Source organism: Balaenoptera acutorostrata, chromosome 13 (genome assembly GCF_949987535.1).
Source record: "Balaenoptera acutorostrata chromosome 13, mBalAcu1.1, whole genome shotgun sequence".
NCBI classification, from domain to species: domain Eukaryota; kingdom Metazoa; phylum Chordata; class Mammalia; order Artiodactyla; family Balaenopteridae; genus Balaenoptera; species Balaenoptera acutorostrata.
Genome location: NC_080076.1, coordinates 57706782 through 57724838, shown reverse-complemented (window position 1 = coordinate 57724838; position 18057 = coordinate 57706782). Strand labels below are relative to the sequence as shown.

Here is an 18057-nt window from a genome sequence, read left to right as displayed (position 1 = left end):
AGATGTGGATTTCCATCTAATGTGATTTTCTTTCCACCTAAGGCATTTCCTTTAATATTTCTTGTAGAGCAGTTCTGCTGGTTATGAATTATTTTATTATTTGTATGTTTGCGAGAGTCTGTATTTCGTCTTCATTTTTGGACTATATCTTCACCAGCTATAGAATTCTAGGTTGACAGTCTTTCTTTAGAGGTTGGTCCATTGTAATATAGGTCTGCACTGTAAGAATGACTGCTATCATTTTTTTTCCTGTCATTCTTATTTGTGTTTCTCTGTATGTAATGTATTTTTTTTCCCATGTCTGATTTTAAGATATTCCCTTTATCACTGGCTTTAGGAATTTGATTATGATGTGCATTTGTGTAGTTTCCTTCATATCTTGTGCTTGGCGTTTGCAAGTTCCTTGAATCTGTGCATTTATTGTTTTCATCAGATTTGGAAAATTTTTTTCAAATTATTTCTTTAAATATTTTTTTCTATACTCCCCTCTCTCTTCTCTGCTTCAGGAACTCCAATTACATGCCTCTTGAAACCACAGCTCAATGATACTGTGTTCATTTTTCCTTTCGGTCTTTTTTTCTTTCCGTGTTACTTTCTACTGCTATGTCATTAATTTTACTATTCTTCTCTTCTTTAGCCTCTCACCTACTGTGAATTCCAGGCAATGTATTCTTTGTAGTTTTCATCTTAGAAATTAATTTGTATTATTTTTATATTTTCCATGTCTAATTATCATCTTTAATCTTTAGCCTCTTGAACATATGGAATATATTTACAATAACTGTCTTTATGTCCTTGTCTACTAATTCTATCATTTGTGACATTTCTAGTTCTGTTTCATTGATTTTTCTCCTCATCATGGGTTGTATTTTCTTGCTTCTTTGCATACTTGGTGATTTTTTTTTTTTTTTTTTTTTGGCTGTGCCTCGTGGCTTTTAGGATCTTAGTTCCCTGACCAGGGATTGAACCCAGGCCCTCGGCAGTGAGAGCACTAACCACTGGACCACCAGGGAATTCCCTGGTCTTTTTTTTTTTTTATGAGATGCCAGACATTTTGAATTTATGTTGTTTGGTGCTGGATACTTTTTTATTTCTATAAATACTCTTGAGCTTTGTTCTGGGGAAACAATTAGATTCTTTCAAGGTTTGCTTTTGTTTGGTGGAATCAGAGCAGCTTTAGTGTAGCCGTAATTTGGCTGAATTACAGAGGTAGTACCTTTCTGAGTACTCTACCGGATGCCCCATGAGTTAGGAGATTTCCAGTCTGGCTGGTGGGAACATGAACTCTCCCAGGTCCTTTGAGAGCTTTGAGAATTGTTCCCTCCAGTTCTTTTGTGTGGGTGTTCCCGGCCTCAGGTGCTTTCCTTGTATGCATGTGCTGATCAATACCCAGGTGAATACTCCAAAGGGACCCCCTCAAGTCTCTGAAGCCTTTCTCTCTGTGAAGCCTTTTCCTCCCCATGATTCTCTCTGTGCACACTTTGCCCTCCCTGGAATTCCAGCTTCTTCTCCTCCACTCAGGGAGACTGCCAGGCTCTACCTGGGTTTCTCTTCCTGAGCTGCTGCCTTGAAACTCCCTCCAGAGAGTAAGCTGGGACAGTGGTAGGGCTCACCTAATTTTCCAGCTATGGGGTATCATTGTCCTATGATAATTGATGTCCAATGTCTATAAATGGTCATTTCATATATTTTGCTCATTATTTTAGTTGTTTCACATGTAAGGGCCACTCCAATGTCAAGAACTGTGGAGGGTCTAGAACTTTACCCTACTTACGAGCCAGCAAGTTTCACAGCAGTTGCGTAGATGCTGACAAAAGGCCTGAGACTCCCGGGTCAGAGAGAAAGGGCTCTGTTACCCACAGCACAGCAGACAGCATGAGCTTCGTGTTCTCACTGGTCCCCCTGCTTCCCTGAGCCCCACAGGGCGATGTGGAGCCACACACGTGGACGCTGCCCACGCAGAGATCTGCGTCATAGCTGAGGAAGCTTGCCCTTAGAAAACCGCAGTCTTAGAAGGGAGCTGCTCACCAGCCTACTCCAAGTTTCTCGGAGAAAGACATTATCTTTACTATTCTGGTCAGAAACAACTCTCTGACCTAGAGGATATACTATTTCTATATTCCAAGGCTGTTTGCCACCCAAGCATACTTGAAAAGATATTCTGTCAAAAAGCTGATTTAAGATATGCAGAAGGGCTTCCCTGGTGGCGCAGTGGATAAGAATCCACCTGCCAATGCAGGGTACGTGGGTTTGAGCCCTGGTCTGGGAAGATCCCACATGCCACGGAGCAACTAAGCCCATGAGCCACAACTACCAAGCCAGCGCGCCTGGAGCCTGCCAGCCACAACAAGAGAAGCCACCGCGATGAGAAGCCCACGCCTCGCAATGAAGAGTAGCCCCCGCTTGCCACAACTAGAGAAAGCCTGCACACAGCAACAAAGACCCCACGCAGCCAAAAATAAATAAATAAAATAAATTTATTAAAAAAAGTAAGATGTGCAGAAAACATAACTTGTATCATTGCTACTGTTTTTCAGGACTGTAAGGAAATAAAAATTGTCAAGCAAAGAAAGTAAAATTGTGGCTTTGAATGAATGAATGAACGAATGAAAGTTTTAGGAAGAATTTTAGAGACAAGGGTACTTCTTTTTACTGTGGAGCAGTAATTAGCTCTTCCTCCCTCTGTGACTCTGAGTGTCCTGGGCTTCCCAAGTGTGTGCCCCTCATTCTTCCCTGTTGTTTTTCAGAGGGTATTGTTCCTGGGCCCCCCACAGACCTCTCTGTCATTGAGGCCACACAGAGCTACGTGGTGCTGAGCTGGAAGCCCCCCCGTCAGCGTGGCCATGAGGGCATCCTGTACTTTGTAGAAAAGGTAAGACTCTGGGATCAACATTATACCTCTTGCCACTTCCTCAAGATTTCTTTAAGGAAGTAGAGATTAAATTTCTATTGTGTCCTGAACTTTTTAAACTCTTATAAACTGTGAACTATTTCTGTAGAAAAATGTGTATCACACAGAACTTTGCCTGAAAGTTCAGGGGGTTTATGGATCCCTGAGGGTCACCCATAGACTCCTACAAGGTCCACAGACCCCAACTCATAACCCTTCTAAGAAGAGAAATGTTCCTGAAACTGTAGATTGCCTCTGTGACACTGTTTTCTTGACACTTTTTCTGTCTCCCTTGCCATAGAAATGCCTTTTCATCTCTCTGCACTTGTCCTTCTGCAGGAAGGGTAGATGGGCGAGAGGAATAGAAGTTACAGTATTTTCAAATGGCTGCGAGAGTGAAGACAGAAAGTCCTCACGTGCTCCCTCGAGCTTGGCTGGCACTACTCTAAGTGCCGGTGGGAGGGTGGGGTCAGGGGTTACAATCAAGAAAGACACTGGCTAGTTCTTTCCCTCAAATATCTTACAATTATATTGTAGTTATCTTGGAGAGGGCAGCATACAATGAAGGCCTAAAATGGGTGGAATGATGAGAATTATATGTGAATCTATCCTATACCCATATTTGAGGGGAGTTCTAATAAGTATTTATGCTGAGAAAATGGAGAAAAGCAAGACCTGGACAAGACATTATCTGGGAGAGCTACCCCAGCTGCAAGTGCACAGGGGAGCACCTGCCAGGCAAGGCACAGGGCCCTGGGTGGGCAGAGGAAGTCTGCGCCTAAAGGGATCATTGGTACTGGAAAAGGGCATTTAAAGAGAATGTGCTGAAACTGAGGTTCAAAATCCATTGTTAAGAAGGTTTTGATTAGGATATAATTTTAAAAAATTAAAATAAGTTTATCTTATCTTATATGTAAGAACATTTTTATTGGCAGTTATGCACCATTTTTTAGAACAATGAATGAAACAACCGTTTGTACTTTTTTCTTATATTTTATTTTTATAAAATTCTGTAATAGCATATTAAGGTATCATTTACATTTTGCTTTCATAGAAAAATCATAGAAAAGGTCATTTTTTTTTTTTTGGCAAAAATGTTATGGAGCTCAATTAGTTTTCCTAAAGTCCTCTCTTTTACCTTTAATGCTACTCTGATCATTCAATTTCAGAACACCTATTAGATCACCTTCCCTGACAATTGTTACAAGAGAATGGATATCATAGGACTATAGGTGTAGGCAAACATCTGCAAATTAGATAACAACATAAAAGCAATATTCAACTATCTTTATGGCCTTTTAATTATCTCTAATTAGCAGCTGTTGAGAAAATTATACTGGAGCTAAAAACACTAGGGTCTGTGGTTTCCCTTTATTAATTATCATACTTTTCTTTGATGAGGACATTTAACTCACATCTTTGAGGAGCATTCCTCACTTGCTTCTTATCCCTAACAAATCGGTAACAATAAGTGGATCATCTCTTCAACGTGTAATATGGACATCTTCAAAGAAAGTCTGATTTTACCAAAATAATACTAAAAATTTATATTTTTATTAATTTTTATATTTTCTAGATATTAGCTTCAAATAAAATATAACTTGAGTAGCATTCTTGATTAAAAATTTTTTTCCCTCTATTTTTTTTAATAGAGGACAAGACAAAGAGTGATAAACATTCACTTCCTGGTGTGTTTGATACACCCTCCCCAGTGAATCCTTTTGAAATGCTCCCCATGAAGATAGTTCTGAATAAGCTCTGTGACAGTAATTACCATCTTTCTTAGAATAATGACACAGTAAGAACCTACTACCGAGGCCTTTTCTTGAGATGAGTCAACTTTAGCTTCTGTTGAGCATCTCCTCTGGTCACATAAACTTGAATTTCTCCACGAAAGTCTGTCGTTTTTCCAGACCTAAATACGTGAGCCAGGTTAAAATTTAAATGTTCTTCCAGCACTGCACCTGTTCGTATGGAACAGAAGGGACATTTATGAGTGCGGCGTGGGTAAAGAGGCCTGTACAGGCACCGCAGACAGACAAAAGGGCCAGGACGTTGAGGTAGCAGGGGAGCAGCACACGTCCAGAGACCTGGGGCACATTTACAGAGGAACTATCCAAATGCTAGACCGTTCTCCTGAGCCAAGTCTCAGATTATCTCTGATGAACCACTTCTATCTAATACACTTCTATCATAAGGAAGATGTTCCCATGCTCTTATCCTGTGGCGAGTTTCCATCCCCAGGATGTTCACACCTACAGCAGTGCTGCCTATTTGGTTACCCCTGTGCTTGCATTTCTTCATGGAACTCTTTACCTGGGATTTGCACATAAAGGACGAACTTGCCTGTCATGGTGACAGGCTTGCAACCAGTTATGCCATGTCTGTGAGCTCTGAAATGGTTGATACTGAGAGGAATTAGATAAATTGGGTCTCAGCACTCCCAACCCCTCCATCCTACTGTGTTCTTTTCAGCCCCCCAATTTTTCCTCAGATGTCTTATGTTTTCAGCTCTTTCTCTCATTCCCCTATCAGAAGTCTGGTCATATCAGAGGCAAGGATTGTATTACTTGGTAGCTCTGTTTCTATCAAAGGAATGAAAATAGCTAATGTTTACAAGGACCAGATACTGCTCTAAGCTCTGCATGTGTTAACTCACTTAATTCTTACTGTAATCCTATGAGGGAAATACTTTCATTTACATTATGTCTATTTTGTAGATGAGGAAACTGAAGCATAGATGGGGTATATAATTTGCCCAAGATCACACAACTAGGAAGAGACAGAGCTAGGATTTGAACCCTAGCAGTCTGGCTCAGGTCCATATATCCAGCTCTTATATATCGCTGCCTTTCAACCTTCCCAAGGCTAGGTCTCCTCTGGAAAACCTCAATAATCACACAATATTACCTCCACAGTACCTACTTCAGAGCACAGTTGAGGGGATTAAAGAGTTACAATGGGGTAAAGTTCTAGCACACTGAAATGCAGCTACTATTTTTATTATGAAAGTGTAAATGACTGATAAATGTTTATGTGTTCCCTAGGGGAGAAGATGTCAAAATGAATCAAAGCCATAAACTAAAGGATAAAAAGTCTGGGAGAATTCTGTCCCTCAGTGGGGAGCAGATTGACTGTTTGGGGGAATTTATCCTCTCTTCCCCCCCCACTACTGACACATTATCATAAAAGGCACCGCAAGGGACTTCAGAGGTTAGCTTGTCAAATTTGCTTATTTTACAGATGATGACACTCATGTGACTTTCCCAGGATCACATATCTCATTGTTACCAAAGCTAGGACCAGAATCGATGCCTCTGAGTTCTTTTCACCATACCGTACTGCCTCTCATTTCAAGTCAATGAAGATTATGCTGAGTGATGTACCAATAAACTTATTGTCCCCCAAATTTATCATTCTTGACAACTGGTCAGTCTATCACAAGATTTGGATTTCCAGAAAAGTCTCTTAATACTGTTCAGAAGTTCTGGAGCAAAGTCACTTCTGCTACCTTGGGCAGAGCTGAAAGTTAGAATAGTAGGGAAAAAAGATTACTGAAGACTGCTGATAGTTTTCTTACTGTATTCTGTACCAAAGCTCAAATACACACCACATCCTTCTTTCAGGGATTTCAAAGTCACTGTAGATCAATTTAATTTCAAGGATAAAATATCTTCAAATTGGTTTTCCCCATTATTTATTCTAAAATATGGGCAAAAAGAGAACATTATCTTACACTAACTTTATGCATTCAGAATTCAGAAAAATTCATTAATTCAGGAAAAAAAATTGTTGATTATCTACTATGTGCTAGATAACAATTCCAGGCTCTGGGGTACAGCAGTGAACAAGACAGCTCCCTGAACTTGTTTCACTGGAATTTACTTTCCAATGAAGGAGACAAATAAATAATTTAATTTCAAGTGTTGATAAGTGTTTTGGTGAAAAATAAAGCAGAGTAAGTAAGGGATAGAGAGAGATAGGAAAGGAGCAGATAAAGCTTTCAGATTGGTAATGGAAGGAGAGTGATCAAGTGGGCCTTTCTGAGGAGGTGGTATATGAGCACAGACCTGCATGATGTTATGAGACATTAAATAAAATGCAATGAAAATAACACAGTTCATAACAACATAATGGAAATTTAAGTATCTAACATAGCATATTAAATTTAATTACCTACCCTAAGAATTAGAAAAGTATCTGACCCCAAACTATCATCTAAATAAATTAAGGACTTTTGGAAGTAGACCAATGATCTTATTTAGTTAAAAAGGAAGTGAAGTATTAAAGCAGCATATTTGTTCAACAATACAGCCATATTTGATTTAGATATTCCTGTGTACTTCAGATGTTTCATACCCCATTTCCCCCAAATCTCTTTTGCAGTCCAACTTGTATAACAGGTAGTAGTTTGTTGGCAGATAAACGAACTTCAAGATGCCTGGCTTAGCGTTCCAGTTTATTCTTTCTGTGCTTTCAATGGATTCCACTGTTCTGGCTGCAGTGTGATGCAGGAACAGAAAACTGGCAGCAGGTGAACATGGAGCTCCCTGTGAAGTCTCCCCGCTTTGCTCTGTTTGACTTGGCTGAGGGGAAATCCTACCGTTTCCGAGTCCGCTGTTCCAATTCAGCAGGAGTTGGTGAGCCCTCCGAGGCAACGGAAGTGACCACGGTCGAGGACAAACTTGGTGAGTATAGAGTTTGCTTGAGCCACTGTAAACTTATTTAACTTCAATTCAAGAGAGGATTCCAAAGCAAGAATCTTATTGGAATACGTATATATTCAAAAGTAAAAATCATGACATCCTTTTTTCATATTATAAATGTAATTGATGACTGTACTTGACTGATACATTAAAATTTTTCATTATTATGAATTATTATGAAAAGTACACTTCTCCAGGAGTTTCAACAGTATTGCTAATTATTTTTTTCTGGAAGGGGTTGGTATGTTCCTGGGTGTTTAGTTTCTCATTATACTCCCAAACTAGAATATTTTTAAAAACTTTCTGCTTTAACAAATATATTGTAAAAGAACTGTGTGTTTGACGTGACTACTAGTGTAAAATTTATATATGTGTGTGCATGTCTGTGTGTATGTGATAAGAATGAATTTCTAAACCACATTGGGCTTGACCATCATTTCCCTCTTTTCTCAGACATCCCCAAGCCCCCAAGCACTATCATCCCATGCAGAAATACAGACACATCAGTTGTCGTTACGTGGGAGGAATCCAAAGATGCTAAGGAGCTGGTCGGGTACTACATAGAGTCAAGCATTGTTGGCTCTGGCAAGTGGGAGCCCTGCAACAACAACCCTGTGAAGGGCATGAGGTAACCACAATATGCAGGGTGGGAGGGGAGGAGTGGGGGTGTGACACTGGAGCCACAGGGGCTGAGGAAAGGAAACGCAGCCAAGGACCCAAACAGCAGCACAAGCATCCAACACAGGGAGATTATTAAAAACATTATGCTCTGAATATCCAGATGAACTTAAAATTGAACATGTCTACGGCCATACATTTGAAAAAAGGATTACTAGTGATATTAAACACTTAGAAACACACCATGCCAGCTATGATAAGAGATCATTTCATAGCTCTTTTCTGATTCTTTCCCTTTATGCTGTTTGTCCTTTTTAACCCTCTGTTCAGGTTTTAATACCCAGTATGATACTAGATTCCAAGGATCTAATAGGCTCTAGCGAACATAAATTAACCAGGCATTTTATTTTATTTTATTTTTATTTATTACTTTTTTTTTGGCGATGCCGCGTGGCATGTGGGATCTTAGTTCCCTGACCAGGGATCAAACCTGTGCCCCCTGCATTGGAAGCACAGAGTCTTAACCACTGGACCACCAGGGAAGTCCCTTATTATTATTTTTTAAATTCAAGTATAATTGACCTACAACACTATGTTAGTTCCAGATGCACAACATAGTGATTCAATATTTCTATACATTACAAAATGATCTCCATGATAAGTCTAATTACCATCTGCCACCATTGCAAAGCTATTACAATATTATTGGCTATATTCCCCATGCTATAATTTCATCCCCATGACTCATTTATTTTGTAGCTGGAAGTTTGTAACTCTTAATCCCCTTCACCTATTTCACTCACCCCTGACCCTGCTCCCCTCTGTCAAACAACTGTTTGTTCTCTATATCTATGAGTCTGTTTCTGTTTTGTTAACGTTTGTTCATTTGTTTTGTTTTTTAGATTCCACATAGAAGTGAAATGAAATCATATGGTATTTGTCTTTCTCTTTTTGACTTATTTCACTTAGCATAATACCCTCTAGGTTCATCCATGTTGCAAATGACAAGCCTTCATTCTTTTTACGGCTGAGTAATGCTCCATTGTATATATGTGCCACATCTTCTTTATCCATTCATCTATCAGTGGAAACTTAGGTTGCTTCCATATCTTGGCTATTGTAAATAATGCTGCAGTGAATATAGGGACACATGTATCTTTTTGAATTAGTGTTTCCATTTTCTTCAGAAAAATACCCAGAAGTGGAATTGCTGGATGGTATGGTAGTTCTATTTTTAATTTTTTGAGGAACCGCCATACTCTTTTCCATAGTGTTTGTACCAATTTACATCCCACCAGCAGTGCATGAGCGTTCCCTTTCCTCCACATCCTTGCCACCACTTGTTGTTTCTTGTCTTTTTGAGAATATACATTCTGACAGGTGTGAAGTGATAGCTCATTGTGGTTTTGATTTGCATTGCCCTGATGGTTAATGATGTTGAGCATCTTTTCATGTGCTTTTTGGCCATCTGTATGTCTTCTTTGGGAAAATGTCTATTCAGATCCTCTGCCCATCTTTTAATTGGGTTGTTTGGGGGATTTTTGATGTTAAGTTTTATGAGGCTTTTAAAAAATATTTTGGATATTAACCCCTTATCAGATATATCATTTGCTTATGTCTTCTTCCATTCAGTAAGTGGCCTTTTCATTTTGTTGAGAGTTTCCTTTACTGTACAAAAGCTTTTTCATTTGCTGTAGTCCCATTTGTTTATTTTTGCTTTTCTTTCCCTTGCCTGAGGAGACAGAGCCAAAAAAATATTATAAGACCAATGTCAAAGAGCATATTGCCTATGCTATCCTCTAGGACTTTCATGGTCTCAGATATTGCATTTAAGTCTAATCCATTTTGAGTTTATATTTGTATATGGTGTGAGAAAGTAGTCCAGTTTGATTCTTGTTCATGTAGCTGTCCAGTGTCATAAATTATGCAGGCATTTTATTTTATTTTTTTTTATTTATTTATTTTTTTTTTGCCTCATTCTTTCCTGTTTCATACATAATTAGTGAGCACTTCTTTTAGCCAAGGTTGTGGTAGTCATTGCTTCTTTTTTTTTTTTTTTCCACACACACACACTGTATTTTATTTTTACAAGAGATAGATAGACTGACACCAAGCATTGTACATGGATGACCACAACAAAAGCAACAATGATTTATGCAGGCATTTTAAATGAGCAGAAAAAAGTATCAACATTTTACAAATTTTGAACATCAGTATGGTTAAATCCAGTGCTGAGGAGATATAAACACCAAAATAAAGACATTCAGAATACTTTGCTGTCTCCTTGTGTCTGTTTCTAATGAGAGGAGGGTTGTTTTTTCTTGCTTTTGAATATTTTATCAACCAGCTTTGCAAGTTGATGATGAATTCTGGCCTGCACCCAAATTCTGAGTCTCCTTTGATTTAGGACCAACCTCAGAGGAGACTCACCCCACCCCAACTGTCAAGCAGGCTTGTTAGGCAGCTTCTGACTAGGCCACTTCTACGTCCAAGGACCCCCAGAGTACAAGTCGTTCCTTTTGCAGAACAGGAGAGAGTGAAGAAAAACCAGTTAACGGGAGAAGGCAGTATGTTTTGCAAGAGATTCATTTAGCCTGTTTGTGTACTTCACGTTTACTCTGAGTTCCCCACATTTTCTGGGGACTATTTAGAAATTTTCATGGAGGGTAGGCAGAGTCTCCCTTTCCATAAATAGAACGGAGCTGCTCCAGGGCCGCCACTATTTTTTATTCATCTTTGTATCCTCAGTACCTAGCTCAGTGTCTGGAACACTGAAGTGCTTAATAAATGTTTACTGAACTGAGCTGGCCTGCATTATGACTGCCCTTATTAAATATTTCAACATGCTAATAGTGATAGAGTCATTAGCAGACCTGTTATTTCCTCTCCTTACAGTCCTCAGGATGGATTAGAATGTTACAGTGATTCATGAAACAGTTTTTCTTTAGAGCCATAACAGCTATTAAAGAGTGGGGTTGTTTTATGTGTGAAACTGCCCATGGATTCACACCTCATTATTGGACCCTTAAATGCAAATGACAATTCTGGAGTCAATTTCTCAAGTAATTGTACCTTCCATGGCATGCAGGGAGGCAGTGAGTAGGCCTCTATGACTAGGGCAGCCAGTGCCTTACAGCTATAAGTATATCCCTGAAATAGTCATTAATCATGTTATTAATACCACCTATTGTTTATTAAATGCCTCCTATAGCCAGGCCCTGTAATAGGTACTATATATACTTTTTTTTAAAGTTTTTAAATTTATTTTTAATTTTTAAATTAAAGTATAGTTGATTTACAGTGTTTCAGGTATACAGCAAAGTGATTCTGTTTAATAGATATTCTTTTTTGAATTCTTTTCTGTCATAGGTTATTACAAGATATTGAATATAGTTCCCTGTGCTGTACAGTACAAATAGATAAACAAGGGTTGTTTATCTATTTTATATATAGTAGTGTGTATCTGTTAATCCCAAATTCCTAATTTATCCCTCCCTGCCCCCCTAGTGCTATATATACTTTATGGTCAATCTTCACACAAAAATTACCATGTAGGCGTTATTATCTCCATTTTACTGATAAGCACACAAAGGCTCAAAAGGGTAGGGTGTTTGTTCAGGGGATAACCAAGACTCCTCATCATTTGACAGAGTGAATTTAGAAAATTGCCTGAGGTGCCTTCTTGTTTAATGTACATGTTACCTGCATCTCTCTACATCTTTTTGTTCCTTTTAGAAAATGAATCATTTTCATAAAGCCAGATCATTCCATTAAGCTAACAATAAACTTCCCTAACCTTCCTCCTGGGAAAGTTTTTTTAAAACTTTCTTTCCGGGCTTCCCTGGTGGCGCAGTGGTTGAGAATCTGCCTGCCAATGCAGGGGACACGGGTTCGAGCCCTGGTCTGGGAAGATCCCACATGCCGCGGAGCAACTGGGCCCGTAAGCCACAATTACTGAGCCTGCGCGTCTGGAGCCTGTGCTCCGCAACAAGAGAGGCCGCGATAGTGAGAGGCCCGCGCACTGCGATGAAGAGTGGCCCCCGCTTGCCACAACTAGAGAAAGCCCTCGCACAGAAACGAAGACCCAACACAGCCATAAATAAATAAAAATTTAAAAAAAACAAAAAAAACCAAAAAACAACTTTCTTTCCTTTCAGGTTTACTTGTCATGGATTGACTACTGGTCAGAGTTATATTTTCCGGGTCAAAGCAGTTAACGCAGCTGGAGTTAGTGAATATTCACAAGATTCAGAAGCAATCGAAGTAAAAGCTGCTATTGGTAAGTTCTTAGAAAAATGAATTTTTCTAAGTTACAACGAAAGATACCATCCTCTCCAGAAATTGTGTAAACCTTCTAATACTGCTCGATGATTCCATCCTCAGATGATCATTGTCTCTGACTCCAGGTGACCTCTAACCTTCCATAGCTGTCATTTTACAGATCTTCATCACTTCTCCAGATTCTGTGCATCTGTAGCCTTTTCATCTTCACCAGTCCAAGCTTCCTCAGATATTTCCCATTGTGTGGATCTCCATTCTAACTTCCTCCTCATCCCGGGAATATGAAGTGCCATCCAATTCCATGAGGTGGTATATCACCCGTAACACAGAGCATCTCATACCTAAAAGCCGTTTCATCTGCGGCAGAGCCTGGCTTGTTCTCAGTAACAGCACATTAACCTGCTTTTTATAAACTGCTAAAATTCGTGCGAGATGTGTGTGGTTGCTTGATATGTTTCATGTCTGCTGACAAAGCAACCAACAGAATAAAACCAGTAAAAAGGTAATTATATGTATGTACAGTGATGTACCTTCCAATCTCAAGGTGGGAAAGGGACCCAGGTATTTCAGGGCAATTAAATTGAAATCTGTGATGTAGTAGCACGTATTTAAAGAGAAAGATTATTTAATGTCAGTTGTCTTCAGTTAGCACCCCATATTACTTTTTAACATTCCTTATAATATGTTGTATTATAAGGACATAGCGAACATGCTTCTTTGAAGTTGGGAGGTACAGACCATTACTATATCAGTAAGGTACATAACTCTAATTGTTATGTAATCAAGATCTTCAATGTTTGTCTCCTGTGCATTTTATGGTCCTTTTTCCCCCCATTCTGTTGAATAATGGAGCTCTCTCAAGAAACGTCTGAGAAGTGCTTGTTCTTATATTTACTTGGGTCCTGCCAATCAAAATGGTTCCTGTTCTGTCTGTGGTTTTTTTGTTCTCATTTCTTCTATTTCGAAAATATGGAAATGTTGAAATGCTTCCTTGGTGTAAGTTATGTGAAATGTATTCTTTCCATATTTCTTGCAAATCCAAGTGATTTCCGTTAAACCAAGATTGCTTTTGTTCTGTTTGTGGTGCTAATGTTTTTTTCATTTGTTCTATCAAGTAAGAGCACTCCGTACTGTGTCCTGGTTCAAAGTGTTTCTGTTGTTACCTGGCAATTGTAGGGGGAGGAGTGTCTCCAGCTGTGTGGCCTGAACTGAGTGATACACCAGCTGGACTAACAGGCTCCAGGGGAGGCATGCATGACACCTCCCAGCCAACTTTTAAGAAAGATGCTTTGCTTAGTAGCAAACTTAACAAACCTTCACTACCCAGTAGCTCTCACAACCTGGGCCAAACAGAAGTGAGTAAAGTAAGTGAAACAGTTCAGGAAGAGCTTTCCCCACCACTACAGAAAGCAGCTCTTAAGGGGAAAAGTAAGTCTGACCCTCTGAAAAAGAAGAAGGATCTAGGTGAGAGTTGAAACAGTAAAAGCGTCCTGTCTGTTTCCATCAGTGTCCTCACCTCTCATTGTCCAGATCACATTCTTCCATCTGTGTTCACTTTCATCAGTGTTCATTCTTGATTTTATGTTTTCAGTTATCCATTTGTAATACTTTTGTTTAATGAGTAATTAAACAATTTTATAGGGGTTTGGCTTTGACACATAATTCATTGTACTTAATGACAAAAGAATATTTAAAGTAATCTGGTTATAGAGTCTCTTTGGTTTAACAAGCAGACACACCTTTGGCCTCATTTTGCTGAGAGAGTTAGATATGAGGGGGGAAGGATTTGATACTCATAGACTATGGGAGGTCCTTCAAAATATCCGTGTTTGGTAATAAATGGATAGGAAAAATATTTCACGAAAAAGTAACACTTTATCAGGATCAGGTTATTAACTTCTGTTTTTCATCCTCAGGTTTTCAAATTACCTTCACATTTAATTCAAATAAACATAAGAAACAATATCTCTTTGAGTTGTCATGAAAAGTTTAACAAGGCATTATAATCACATATTCTATTATATATGATCCACACTCCCAGAACTGATTTACTTAAGACTATTTATCAGTAGGGCTAATTACCTAATCAGAATTAGAATAGAAAGACTAATTATCAGTAATCAGAATTTTCTGATTAGGATATTTGGTATTTGTGGTTTATATATTCTAGGAGACAATGTTTTTCTTATCAAATAAAAATAAAATGATAAGCATATACTGGTAAATCATATCATGCCTCTCACCCATCCCCTATATATATCCCACCCCTAACTTCTGTAACCTCCTCTACTTTTCTGACACCTTTATTCGCCCCTTCAACTCAAGATGAGATAGGGTATTCATCTGAGAGTTTATATTCAACATTGCTCTGAAATAGAGAGAGAGAGTGAGAAAGCTTTTCTTTAAAATGTAAAGAATGAAGGAGGTTGGTGATGGGGTGAAGAGAGAAAAAACGTATTTTATTTTTTAAAATCTTTATTGTTCTGAGAATCTTTTTGAATAAGAATGAGATAGTTCCTTTATCTCTGATAATCCAAATAAATATTCAGAAAATTCTTTTTAATGTTATTGCACATCTAGTGGATTTCTTTCCACCACCCCACCCTCTCTTTCTTTATCAAAAAAACATAATTTCAGTAGTTGAGTGAAAGTTTCATCAGCAAATCCACATAAATGAAGACAGACTTTTAAAACAGCATCCAAATATTTTTCTGACTAAGCATTAATAAACACAGTGGCAGCTATGTAGTATTTTGTGCCATATGAATAATAATCCAGCATCAGGTTTAAAATAATGCAGCAAAAAGTATTATACTAAGAGAAAAATCACATGGCTGATTGTTCCTGTTTTTTAAAAAAAACTTTTAACATGGCATTTAGCTGAGCTCCAGTATATGATATTTTTCTGTGTGTAGACAGAACCTATATAGTTGTAAGGTCTCACAAGGGTACATGTACCTGAGTGGTGAAATGCTAACTGTTTGGAAATATATAGAAATTCTTAATAAGCAAATCAAGGCAGAAATTGATATACATATGTCATTTTCCTCAGGGAGCAAATGAAAACAAAACCACATAAAGAAACAAAAATATCTTACTTTTTCATGCTATTGCTTTAGGAATGAAGAGGTAACATGTACCTCTGTCCTAAAATTTAGAGTTGAGATATACAAAGTAGGATGAAAAATAATCAATAAAGATATGTAAAGTATTGAAAAAAAGAACAAAAATATATATCTTGGGAAAAATATTTCTTCTTATGGGGAACAGATCATTTTTCCAGATATTGTTAGTTATATTTTCAGGATATTGTTAGAAATACTAACATTTTGCTGTTAGGATTTCAAAACTTATTCTTCCTTAGGAGTGGGGGGGGGCAGGTTCTTTTTATCTTTGGAGTAGTAATTGCAGTGCATTTTTTACTGTGTGTCAGTTTTTTTCCTCACACACCAAATCGATGCTAAGTTACTGGTGTCACGTTTTAGTTTTACACCACAGGACCTAGTGCCTTCATGCGTGGCACCAATGAGACAGTTTGATGCAGGTAGAATCATAGAAGCATTTCTGTCCACTCATGAGCTCTTCATGTTGCAACAGCGGCACCATCTCCACCCTATGATATCACTTGTCTTGAAAGTTTTCGTGACTCAATGGTTCTTGGATGGAAGCAACCAGATAAGACTGGAGGGGCTGAAATTACGGGCTATTATGTGAACTATCGAGAAGTAATTGATGGGGTACCAGGAAGATGGAGAGAAGCCAACATCAAAGCTGTCAGTGATGAGGCATATAAGGTACGTGTGTGGCCTTCAGTAGGGCGGGGTGTCATATGTCTGTTGACACACCACATGCACACAATGCACACACATGCACACACATGCACATGCACAGCACCTTGTCAATGATTCCTGTCATTTCTCCAGTGTCCTTTGCCTGCAGTGACATGACTTTTGTGACAAATATACAAAGATGGATAGAAGTATTTTGGCTAACCAGGCAGTATGTGTATTTTCTGATTTATACACATAAACATAATTTCTTCGAATATTTACTATGAAATATATACTTTTTATGAAAACTTATGTTTTTTACAAAAATTAACTCACAAAGTATCTGTAACAATATGCTACTAGTTTTAAGACTCCCGGAATCCAAAAGACTCTGGATTTTTAACTTTCAATGTCCAAATCATGAAGAATAAAGGGACATGGACCTGATGGCCAGACTCAGCTTGCCCTCTGTGAAGTGGCCCCTGTCTCGGTGCTCTGATAGCCACAAAGGGGCACTTCACGTGTCCACCCACGAGTTTCCCTGCTACATGTGGGCCTTCGCTGTTCGGCCCGCCTCAGATCACCTGAGGGGTCTCACTATTACCATAGCTACTGGCTCCCCTCTTTAGAGCATCGCCAGCTAGACCCAAGTTACCACCCCGTCCCTCACAGAACCCCAAGCCGTGAGAGCAAGAGCAGGGTGAGGCCCGGGGAATGGTGCTTTCCCCAACTCAAGGTCACATTCTTTTAACTTAACATCTAATATTTATGAAATATCACACGCATACTGAGACTACATAAAACAAAATTTTATTTTTAAGATTATTCCGTGTTGGTACGAGTAGCTCTGACTTTATTGCTGTGTATTCCACTATATGACCATCTCACAGTAGACCTTCCCATTCAATTATTGATTGACATGGGGCATTGTAAGCCATATCAAACAATTGAGCTATGAACATTTTTGTACATGCCTGCTGGCACATATGTGCACTAGTTTCTCTAGGTTATTACCCACAAGTAAAATTGCTGGGCCAGGGAGTCTTGTTTATCTCCAACTTCACCACATAATTCTCTGCTGTTTTTCTGAAGAGTATGAGAATTCACATTGCTCCACATCCTTCCAGCACTTGGTGTGTTCACACTTTTCCTGTTTTGACAATCTGGGTGTCAAATGAGTCTGAACATATTCTGTGTTTATGGTCCATTTTGAAATCTTTCATAGCATGCCTAACAAGGTTTTTGCCCATTTTTCTAATGGGTTTTCTTATTGACTTATGAAGTTCTTTAAATACTTTGACCATAAAGACTTGTTGGCTATGTAAGTTGCCTATATTGTCTCATTGGCTAGACTTTTCCTCTCCTTATGGTGAACTACACCTATTTTCTTGTCAAATTTATTGTAGTCAGATTTATCAACATTTGCTTTGTCATTAGCGATTTCTGTGCCTTTTTTTTTTTAAGAAATGTCTTCTAGTTCAGGGATCCTGAAAGCCATGGCCCCAGCTGGGACCACGCTATATAGATTATATTCTAAAGGCTTTACAGTTTGCCACTTACATTTAAGTTATTAATTCACCTATAAATGTTGTGTATGATGTGAAATAAGGGTCAAAATTGTTTTCCCTTTTATGGATACCCAGCTTCATGATAAAATCAGGTGTAGACTGGATCATGGATACAGATTTTTCTTGGCTTAAATCATACAGTAGGTAAACTTTGTTAACTCAGCTGGTTCCATCAGCACCTCCATTTATTAAGTATTTTTTTTAAACATCTTTATTGAAGTATA

The 18057-nt window shown here is 38.6% G+C and overlaps 1 protein-coding gene across 3 annotated transcripts in view; it reads left to right on the top strand.

The window, feature by feature from the left end:
- MYOM1 (myomesin 1) overlaps nt 1-18057 on the top strand; it is a 138248-nt gene that overhangs the window by 66862 nt on the left and 53329 nt on the right. The window contains exons 14-19 of one of the 3 annotated variants that reach the window (XM_057526666.1): nt 2748-2872; nt 7395-7578; nt 8050-8224; nt 12372-12493; nt 13672-13959; nt 16093-16289. In XM_057526666.1, the coding sequence (XP_057382649.1) occupies nt 2748-2872; nt 7395-7578; nt 8050-8224; nt 12372-12493; nt 13672-13959; nt 16093-16289 (1091 nt within the window). Of the gene's footprint in view, nt 1-2742; nt 2873-7394; nt 7579-8049; nt 8225-12371; nt 12494-13671; nt 13960-16092; nt 16290-18057 lie in introns of all 3 variants that reach the window. The other 2 variants (XM_057526665.1, XM_057526664.1) reach the window with 2 other exon arrangements.